The sequence below is a fragment of the Sylvia atricapilla genome, chromosome 3 (genome assembly GCF_009819655.1).
Source record: "Sylvia atricapilla isolate bSylAtr1 chromosome 3, bSylAtr1.pri, whole genome shotgun sequence".
In the NCBI taxonomy this organism is placed as follows: Eukaryota; Metazoa; Chordata; class Aves; order Passeriformes; family Sylviidae; genus Sylvia; species Sylvia atricapilla.
This window is the reverse complement of record NC_089142.1, coordinates 1,783,602-1,794,123: the sequence shown is the minus strand read 5'-3', so window position 1 is coordinate 1,794,123 and position 10,522 is coordinate 1,783,602. Positions and strand designations below refer to the sequence as shown.

Below are 10,522 nucleotides of genomic sequence, written 5' to 3'. Positions count from 1 at the left end.
GCAAATCTAAAACACTTTCATTTTAAATAACAATAATTATAATTAAAAAGAACGGCTGCCCTTGGCTAGCGAAGGGGCAGAGCCAGAGGCCAGCGAGCCATTCCTCAGTGTACGATCCGGGGGAGTGTCCTTCCAGGAGCCATGGGATCCCATTCCCTGTCTGGGTGAGTCCTTACACGGGATCCCATTCCCTGTCTGGGTGAGTCCTTACAAAGGAGCCATGGGATCCCATTCCCTGTCCAGGTGAGTCCTTACACAGGATCCCATTCCCTGTCTGGGTGAGTCCTTACACGGGATCCCATTCCCTGTCTGGGTGAGTCCTCACAGGATCCCATTCCCTGTCTGGGTGAGTCCTTACACGGGATCCCATTCCCTGTCTGGGTGAGTCCTCACAGGATCCCATTCCCTGTCTGGGTGAGTCCTTACACGGGATCCCATTCCCTGTGAGCCGCTGTGGGAGCACAGGGAAGGAGGGAAGTGCCCATCCCAATCCAGGCTGTCCCGTTTTCGGCAGGAGCAGGGCCGGAGTCCACGGCAAACGGCCTTTTGCACTCACAGCCCCAACAAACCAGCCCCGTGCCGGCCTCTCCCGCCTCCGGCCGCAGCTGGGAGCCGGGAATGTCCAGCTGCTGCCATTCCTAGATGAACTTGAAGCATTTGGTCTTGTCGTGGGGCAGGCGGGTCTTGAAGAGGACCGAGTCGACGCGGAACTGGGTGTAGAGCAGGGGCATGTACCCGTACACCTTCACAAAGAAGTTGATGCACTTGTGCCGCTCGTGGAAGTGGGAATCGTCGTGGGAAAGCGCCTGGGGGCAGCCGGGGCAGCGGAAGGTCCAGCGCGAGGTCACCTGCCGGGGGGACAGAGGGGTCAGTGCCACACAGCCCGGGGCACTGCCGGGGGAATCTCAGCACGGATCGAGCTGGAAGGCAGCTCAAAGCTCATCACTCCTGCCACGGGCAGGGACATCTTCCACTGTCCCAGGTTGATCCAGCCTGGCCTTGGACACTGCCAGGGATCCAGGGGCAGCCACAGCTTCTCTGGGAATTCTATTCCAGGATCTCCCCATCCTCATAGCCAACAATTCCTTCCCAATATCCCATCTATCCCCGCCCTCTGACAGTGGGAAGCCATTCCCTGTGTCCCTCCATCCCTTGTCCTCAGTCCCTCTCCAGCTCTCCTGGAGCCCCTTTAGGCTCTGGAAGGAGCTCTGAGCTCTCCCTGGAGCCTTCCCTTCTCCAGGTGAATGTCCCCAACTCTCCCAACCTTTCACCAGACAGGGAATTCAGCCTGATGGAGCCCTGTAGTGTCAAATCTCAGTTCTCCTGCTCCGTGGCAGGGATTTGGCTGATTCCAAAGGCCGAGCTTTCCCACTGAAGCCGGATTTCCCCGGAGCAGACACCTCTCACTTCCCAAGCACAGCTTCTCCTGGGACAAGCCGCTGTCTTTACCTTGATGGGAGGTTTCCTGGTCAGGTGGGACACCAGGAAGTTCATGGCGATGTCCTCGCAGTTGATGTACTCGTCCACCATGTCCCGGATGGCCTGGGGCATCACGTAGGAGTACAGGTAGGCGTAGTACTGCAGGGGGACAGGCACAGGTTCTCCAGGGGCTCCACGGGTGACATTTGGGATGGCACACAGGGACACGTTTGGGATGTGTCTGACTCAAAACTCAAGGATCCCAGTGGGGATGTTTCCCATAACGGAGTTAATCCCGCTCCAAGATCCGCTGTGGCCACAGCAGCAGCAAATCCCCCCCAGCCACCACCCTCTCCTGGAACCTCAGAAACTGAGGAATGGGGGATCCAGCCCCTCAGACCCTGCTCTCTGCTGCTGTGGGGTCAGCCCAGCAGGAACAGCCACTGGACACCCTTCCCGACACACTCAGGAGCAGGTTCTGGCCGTGCTTGGAGACAGTGAGGGGGAAAGGGGCAGAGAGACCTCCCCTGTTTGTCCTTGAACAACCACGACCCCCAGAGCTGCAGCTGAGGTGGCTGTGGGCAGGAGCAGCCCCGGGGAGGTCTCACCTTGTGGAAGAAGGCAGCACCAGTGAGCACCATGGAGAGCTCGCAGGAGTAGTTGGAGTTGTAGAGCCAGGACTGGTGGGGGATGTCCCAGGCGTGGTATCGCCCCGGGAATCCCACGATGCGATCCCTGGCCTCCCTCCACACCCTGCAAACAAAGAGCTCCGTGAGACACAGACCTGGAGGGAGGGGTCTGTGCATAAAGGAGTTTGGCAGCTGCTAATCCAAGGAATGCCCGAAGGACAAACAGGAAAACTCTGTCCTAGAGCACAACCGAGCTGCCTGTGCACAGGGAAAGGGCTCCTGATCCATAAATTAGGGGTTTTGTAGCTCATTAGGGCTGTTCTGGAGGTTTGAAAGAAAACTAAGGCCAGAGCAGCCCAGGCTCAGCCTGGGAGGAGCCCGACATCATCTGGCCTTTTCCCCAAATCCCTGGGACTTTCCATCTCCCAGCAGCTCAGTAAAGCCAAGATAACATCAACCTCTCTTAAGGAAAGCTTCACAACCAGGTTGGATGGGGCTTGGAGCACCCTGGGGCAGTGGAATGTGGGACTGGATGAGCTGTGAGGTCCCTTCCCACCCAAACCACTCCAGGACTCTGGAAATTCCGTAATTCCATAATTCTGTGAGAAGCTGCTGAGATGCTGAAGGCCCTGGTGTCCCCCGAGGAAGACCTGGATTGCCAAATTGTGCAGCTCCTCATCCCAAACTGCGGCTCCTCATCCCAAACTGTGGCACCTCATCCCAAATTTCGGCTCCTCATCCCGAACTGTGCAGCTCCTCATCCCAAACTGCAGCTCCTCATCCCAAACTGCAGCTCCTCATCCCAAACTGCAGCTCCTCATCCCAAACTGCAGCTCCTCATCCCAAACTGCGGCTCCTCATCCCAAATTGCGGCTCCTCATCCCAAACTGCAGCTCCTCATCCCAAACTGCGGCTCCTCATCCCAAACTGTGCAGCTCCTCATCCCAAACTGTGCAGCTCCTCATCCCAAACTGCAGCTCCTCATCCCAAACTGCGGCTCCTCATCCCAAATTGCGGCTCCTCATCCCAAACTGCAGCTCCTCATCCCAAACTGCGGCTCCTCATCCCAAACTGTGCAGCTCCTCATCCCAAACTGTGCAGCTCCTCATCCCAAACTGCAGCTCCTCATCCCAAACTGCAGCTCCTCATCCCAAACTGCAGCTCCTCATCCCCAACTGCAGCTCCTCATCCCAAATTCTGCAGCTCCTCATCCCAAAATGTGCAGCCCCTCATCCCAAACTGTGCAGCTCCTCATCCCAAACTGCAGCTCCTCATCCCAAACTGCGTCTCCTCATCCCAAACTGCGTCTCCTCATCCTAAATTTCGGCTCCTCATTCCGAATTCTGCAGCTCCTCATCCCAAATTCTGCAGCTCCTCATCCCAAACTGTGCAGCTCCTCATCCCAAATTCTGCAGCTCCTCATCCCAAAATGTGCAGCCCCTCATCCCAAACTGTGCAGCTCCTCATCCCAAACTGCGTCTCCTCATCCTAAATTTCGGCTCCTCATCCCGAACTGTGCAGCTCCTCATCCCAAATTCTGCGGCTCCTCATCCCAAACTGCAGCTCCTCATCCCAAACTGTGCAGCCTCTCATCCCAAACTGCAGCTCCTCATCCCCAACTGCACCTCCTCATCCCAAATTCTGCAGCTCCTCATCCCAAACTGCGTCTCCTCATCCTAAATTTCGGCTCCTCATTCCGAATTCTGCAGCTCCTCATCCCAAATTCTGCAGCTCCTCATCCCAAACTGTGCAGCTCCTCATCCCAAATTCTGCAGCTCCTCATCCCAAACTGCGTCTCCTCATCCTAAATTTCGGCTCCTCATCCCAAACTGTGCAGCTCCTCATCCCGAACTGTGCAGCTCCTCATCCCAAACTGCAGCTCCTCATCCCAAACTGCAGCTCCTCATCCCAAACTGCAGCTCCTCATCCCAAACTGCGTCTCCTCATCCTAAATTTCGGCTCCTCATCCCGAACTGTGCAGCTCCTCATCCCAAATTCTGCGTCTCCTCATCCCAAACTGCGGCTCCTCATCCCAAACTGCAGCTCCTCATCCCAAACTGCAGCTCCTCATCCCAAACTGCAGCTCCTCATCCCAAACTGCGTCTCCTCATCCTAAATTTCGGCTCCTCATCCCAAACTGCAGCTCCTCATCCCAAATTGCGGCTCCTCATCCCAAACTGCAGTTTCCTGGGCTCTGGCCATACAGGAAAATCCTCCAGGGCCCTCTGAGTGCCTCCCTCACCCTGACACGTGTTCACAGTCCAGCCTGGGGAATGAAATCCTGAATTTTGCATGCGGAGCGTGGGATTGCTTAATGTTCTGCTCTCATCTGCAGCTCACGCTCCTCCGGAGAAATCCCCCAGGAGAGCTGCAACACTGGCAGGAATAATTAAGGGAAAAGTCAGTGCCTGATGCCTCAGCTGGGAAACAAATCCAGCTTCCACAGGCAGGGGTGCTGGCTTCCTTTGGATCGTTCAGTCCCCCCTCCCTGCTGCTCAGTGCCCAAGCTGTGACTCCAGACTGCAGGAGAGAACTCCCTGTGCACACAGAAGGGTTTTCCCTTCTTCCCAGCCACAAAACTGGGCAGAAAGTGCCATTTTGGGAGTTTTTATCCTCCCATTTGGATGTGAGTTTCTCCCACAAGCTCTGTTCTGGAGAGCTACAGGAGGAGAGCAGCTGAGGAGACCCTGAGATTCCCTGAGTTTCCTCATGGAGCACAGACGTGTTTGTTGCTCAGTCCTCCACTCCAATTAACGAAACTCCCAGGATAATCCCGAGGAATTAACACCACCAGCAGCTTCCCTGGCTCTATCCTCCCCCCAGCACTTGTTTGCTGCAGCTCCTGTAAATTGTTTAGGGAAGCTGAAAGTCAAAATCAGTTATTCCCTTTCACTTCTCCCACATCTTCGCTTTCCTACGAATGTGACTGAGCTTTTTCCTTCCCAGCTCAGCCCCAAAAATCAGGATGTCTCTGCAGAATCGTTCTGGGGTGCCCACAGAGCTGCCTGCAGCTCCCTCCTGGAGTGGCAAACAGGGAAAAGTGACACTTTTGGCCCCAAGAATCAAAGCCTGGAGCAAAGTTTTGACAAAGCACAGTTGCTGTGGGCAGAGGTTCGCTGCAGTGCCAAGACTCCAGCGGTTCCTGGGAATGTGTTAACACAGGGAGGCTTTGTGGGAACAGGGTGTCTGTAAGCAGGGACATGAGTGAGAATAACACAGGGCACTTAGAACCTTTGGCTGATGCTCTCCAGGGCTGATCAGCAAAACCTGGGCCAGGCAAAAGAAAACAGAGACCAAAAAAGGGGAGAAAACCGCCCAGTTCGGATAAAGAGCCTGGAATGGGGCAGGGAAGAGAAGCCAGGAATCCTGACGCCTCCTCCTGCACTTTAATCCCTCGCACACCTCGTTTCTCATCTCTCTGAGGGAGCCTGGTGGGTTCCCAGGCGTTCTGTGCCTTTTAATCCTCCTCCCAAGCAGGTTTTGGTCCCCATCTCCCATCCCTGGCCGGCTGCTGGATGTTCTCCAACTGGGAATCGCAGTCCCTGCTCCTTGTGCCGCTCTCACTCCCCAGCAGGGAGGGAGCTTTGGCTGCAGGAGCTGCAGGAGCAGCTGGCACAAACCTCCTCCAGCAGGAGCCCCCTCATTCCCGTGATCAGGGAGCTTCTGGCAGGGAAAAGCCAAGGGAAAACTGGGTGCTGGAGCAGAGAGGGGGTGGGAGTGAGAGCAGCCAGCACCTGCCTTTGCTGGGTGACATCTGCCTTCGCCTGCCCTGCAGGAGAAAACGCCCGGAGAGGTGTCACACCCCAATGTCACACGGGGCAGAGGGTGACAGCCACCACCACCACCAAGTGAGCGTCACCCTTCCTTCCCTCTGGCTCATGGATGGAGTGCAACGGCCTCTTGGATTTGTCCTCCAGGCTCTGCCCACCCTAGGAAGCCACGAGCCTTAAAACCATCCAGGGACCATTCTCAGCACAGCAGAAGCCGAAGGAGCTGGGTTAACAAGCGTGGGGAAATGGGATTCCCTGCAAAACCCGGGATCAGGTTCCTCACCCCAGCCATGAGTGTTTCTCCCAGAAACGGGGCTGGGAAGGCCAGGGAAGGGACGTGCCAGCCCTAACTGTGCCCCTGGCCGTGGGGAGGAGCAGCCCGTGGGCAGGAGCTCACCGGAAGCCGAACATGATCTCGTCGTGGCGCAGGTGCGCGTCGTCGTCGATGGACAGGATGGCCTCGGTCTCGATCTCGTCCCAGGGCAGGAAACGGTTGTTGAGGCTGTTCTTCTCCGTGCGCACGACCTGCGGGGTGGGAGAGACCTTTGTGGGGCTGTGGGGCCCGGGCTGGGGGTTTGGGGGCCAGCTGTGGTGCCCCTGAAGGCACAAAGAGTCGGCCTCGCTCCAGCAATTCCCCTCGGCCCCAGGCGGTAAAATCCTACTGGATTTTCTCCCTCTTCCAAGAATCACGGAATAGAATCGTGGAGCTGTGTCCTGGGTTGTGGTTTAGGATGTATTCTATCACCATCTTCAGTTCATGGCCCATCAATGCCTTACAGACAACTCCCTCCGGGTGTTATCTCTCTTTAATGGGCCATCAAGGAGCTCCTGTGTGACTCATCATCCCATTGGGAGATGCTCCGCCCATGGGGAGGAGCCAAGCATTCTCACCTGGATATAAACTGGGATTTGGGACAGTAGAAGCAGCCCTCACCCACTGGATTCCCAGAGGACCGGAGCTACCAGACCTTTCTATGGGATCACTGCTTCAGGAAGAGCACCTCACCTGGAGACTGCTTCCATCACTCTGATCAGGGTGTGTTCTGACTCTGTTGGTGGTTTTTCTTTTTGTATTGTTGCATTTATTTTATTTTATTTTATTTTATTTTCATTTTCGTCTCATTAAATTGTATTTTCTGACTTAGAGCCTCTCACTTGGTTTGTTTTCAAACCACAACAAGGTGGAAGGAACACACCAGGATCGTCCCATCCAAGCCCTGGCCCTGCACAGACACACCCCAACAATCCCACCCTGTCGTCCAAACGCTCCTGGAGCTCTGGCAGCCTCGGGAATGTCACCATTCCCTGGGGAGCTGTTCCAGTGCCTGACACCCTCTGGGGAAGAACCTTTCCCTGATATCCAGCCTAACCCTCCTTGGCACAGTTTCACACCATTCCTGACAGCTTCATCCACCCTGGATCCTTTCCCCTGCTCTGGCACTTCCAGCCTCTCCTGGCTGATCCAAAGTCACTCCGTCCATCCCACATTTCCCACCCCACTCAATCCCCTCCAGCCGTTTCCCTGCCTCTGCTCTGAGCAGCCTCCAGTTGGAAATTAAGCCCAGCCTGGTGAAAAGACCAAAGCATCGAGGCAATAGAACTCCATTAAATAAGATTACATTTGATCCCACCAAAAAAAGGCCACGCTGAAACCATTAACAGTGGAAATATTTGTATCAGGATCTGCGTGGCAGCTGGGATGATTCAATTCCCATGGAAATCCAGCCTTTGGAGCTTTCATCTGCCCATAGCTCCAGGGGAATGGAATATTCGGCAGGAACACTTGAATGTCTCACTGAAGAGCCATCAAAATCACCAACAATTTACTGCAGGTGGGCAAACTGGGCAGCTCTGGGCTATGGAAAAGCTGGCAGCATTCCCACCTCTGGGAGCTCTGTGGTTTCATTAGGACGTGGAAAAACGCAGGGACAATGTCGGCACAGGAATTTCTGATCCCGCTCCTTCCCAAGGTGGGGAAGCATCACAAAACTCAGCTGAGTGTTTGGCCTGGCTGAAGGGTTGTCCAGAGCCAGCAGATGCTCCCAGGGCGTTCTTCTCTGCCTGGGAAGTGCTGGAAAAGAGGATGCAGGAATGGGGGTGGGAATGGGGTGAGGAGGGAAGCAGGAGGAGGCGACTCCACACTCTGTGTTCAGCTCTGGGGTCCTCGGCACAGGAGGGACATGGATCTGCTGGAGTGAGTCCAGCCTGGAGAAGGGAAGGCTCCAGGGAGAGCCCAGAGCCCCTTCCAGAGCCTAAAGGGGCTCCAGGAGAGCTGGAGAGGGACTGGGGACAAGGGATGGAGGGACAGGACACAGGGAATGGCTTCCCACTGCCAGAGGGCAGAGATAGATGGGATATTGGGAAGAAATTATTGCTGTCAGGGTGGTGAGGCTCTGGAATAGAATTCCCAGAGAAGCTGTGGCTGCTCCTGGATCCCTGGAAGTGTCCAAGGCCAGGCTGGACAGGGCTGGGAGCAGCCTGGGACAGATGGAGATGTCCCTGCCCATGGCAGGAGGTGGAACAGGATGGGCTTTAAGGTTCCTTCCCACCCAAACCATTCTGGAATCCTCAGCATGAGCCTCCTGTGTGCTGCAGGGCAGTGGAGCTGTCACTGGGAGATCTGTGGCAGGAGATCCTGTCTCCACCTGGGAGAATCCCCCTTTCCTCTGCCATGTTCCCTCTCCAACATCAGCCCTGGACTCAGGAATCATCAACTCCTCAGGAATCATCTCCCTTCATCTCCCACGCCCTGCCCTGGGTGGGTCTCACCCCTCAGAGGAGCCCAGAGGTGCCACAACCAGAGGACAGCCCTCTCTCTGTCCTTTCTCAGACACTGAGGTCTCAATGTCTCTCCCACCCTTCCATCACTTTAATGACCATTTCTGCCATAGCTTTGCTCCTTAATGGTCTCCAGCCAGGAGGAGTCCCTGTCAAAACCCAAGGAAAGGTGTTGCCCCCTCAGCAAAGCTGAAAGGCTCTGGCAGAATGAGGAGCCAGCAGTTCTCCATCCCGAGGAGATTCAAACAGTGAGGAGGACACAAAATCAGCCAGAGAACAAGAGAGACCCCAGCCCCTCACCAAAAACCCACCACCCCTCACAATGAGGGCTCCAAAGACCCAGCAGAGCACCAGTGGTGGGTCCAGACTCAAAATCAGCCCAGACTGTGCCCCGCTTGCCTTATTATGGTTATTTTTGACTTTTGGTTGGGAGTAATTCTCTTTAAAACCCTTTGCCATGAGCTGAATGGCCCAGAGCTCAAAACCGTGAACGTCCTGGGAGTTTGCAAAGTTTGGAGCCGCCTAAAACGCCTCCAAGCACCCAACAGACCACAGCAGAAGCTTCTTCTCCTTTTGGAAAATCAGTTCCAGGTGATTCAGTGCCACAACATGGGATTTGTTTGACTCAAGGAACATAAAACCCCACAACTCCACAATGTCCATTTCCTCCCAGCGTTTTGTCACTCACTGGACAAATGGATCTTAAAAAACCCGAGAGAAAACTAAACCAGGGCATAAATCCAGAGCCTGCCCAGAAATAACCTCCTTTTACCAATACTTTAAAATGCGTTTTTATACATAAACACAAAAAAACCCCACAGCGAAATCAATACCTTCCAGCAATCTCCTCGCTAGTGAGGCTTCACGCTTAAGCTTTAAATGAAGTGTCACGTGTAATTTTGATGGTGAGAACATGAGGAATGCCTGTGCCCTTGGAGAAGTTTTGACAGCTCAACTTAAGTGAACTGGATTGATTCCTGGGCAAAGAGCAAACTCTGCAAGAACCCGGGTGCCTCACTGCTCACATCAGTGAGGGGAAAAAAGGCTGAAGGATGCCCTTAGGAGAGCTGGATAATCTGGGGGCACAGAAGGAGCTCTCAGGAAAAGGATCTGTTTCCACCGTTGCCAAAGATGAGAAATTCTACCCAAATGTGCTGGGGGAGGAGAGCAGGGTGGGGTGGAGACACCGCATGTTCCTTTTGCTTTGCTGATGAACAGGCAGGACTCAGATCCTCTCCCTGCAGGAAAGGGAAAACGCATCTCCCAGATCATGGGAGGGACCAGTCTGACCAGCCCAGCCTTGGAACTTGGCTGCAGAGGTGCCACCATTGTCCCCAGCCCTCCAGGACTGCCACATCTGGGAGGTGATGATGTCCACCCTGCCCACATCCTCGTTCCCAGCTGAGCACCTCCCATCCTCCTTTCTGCAGCACACAGGAACCCAGGGCCTCTCCAGCTCTCCCAAGTGCACGTGCGGGAAAGGAATCAATTAAAAACTAACCTATCTAGGCTTAATAGAGGTCAGGGAGGGCTCTGTTGGAGGACTCTGGGAGATGGCAAACTCTAGGAAAAGGGAACAATGAGTTCCAAGTATCCCTGAAGCCTCCCTGTCACAACACATTTAATTTCAACTCCTGGTTTGGCCAAATCCAGACATCTTTTGATTAGGAAAGTTGCCCGGATCAGCACTTGAGACCCCCAGACTGAGAACCACCTTCCACTGAGGGTCCCTTCCCTCTACACATCGTGCACAAGTGCTGGGATTATTTACAAGACACCCCGGAAGGAGGAAAGATCCATAAACAGAATAAATCCCATCCTTTATTACCACGGCCGACTCCATTGCCGCTCCAAGGTGTGAGATCAGACTGGCACTCGCTGCTCTGCAGAAGCACCCAGAGATGGGCACGAGGAAGACACCAACTC

At 54.7% G+C, this 10,522-nt stretch overlaps 1 protein-coding gene across 4 annotated transcripts in view; it reads right to left on the bottom strand.

Annotated features, from left to right (window-relative positions):
• Positions 1–10,522, bottom strand: part of EXTL3 (exostosin like glycosyltransferase 3) — a 114,103-nt gene continuing 103,581 nt past the window's right edge. For all 4 annotated transcript variants that reach the window (XM_066314585.1, XM_066314586.1, XM_066314587.1 and 1 more), the window contains 4 exons: positions 6,216–6,343; positions 2,028–2,172; positions 1,450–1,578; positions 1–848 (listed from right to left, as the gene is read on the bottom strand). In XM_066314585.1, coding sequence (XP_066170682.1) covers positions 639–848; positions 1,450–1,578; positions 2,028–2,172; positions 6,216–6,343 — 612 coding nt within the window. In that variant the 3' untranslated portion in view covers positions 1–638. The remainder of the gene's footprint in view (positions 849–1,449; positions 1,579–2,027; positions 2,173–6,215; positions 6,344–10,522) is intronic.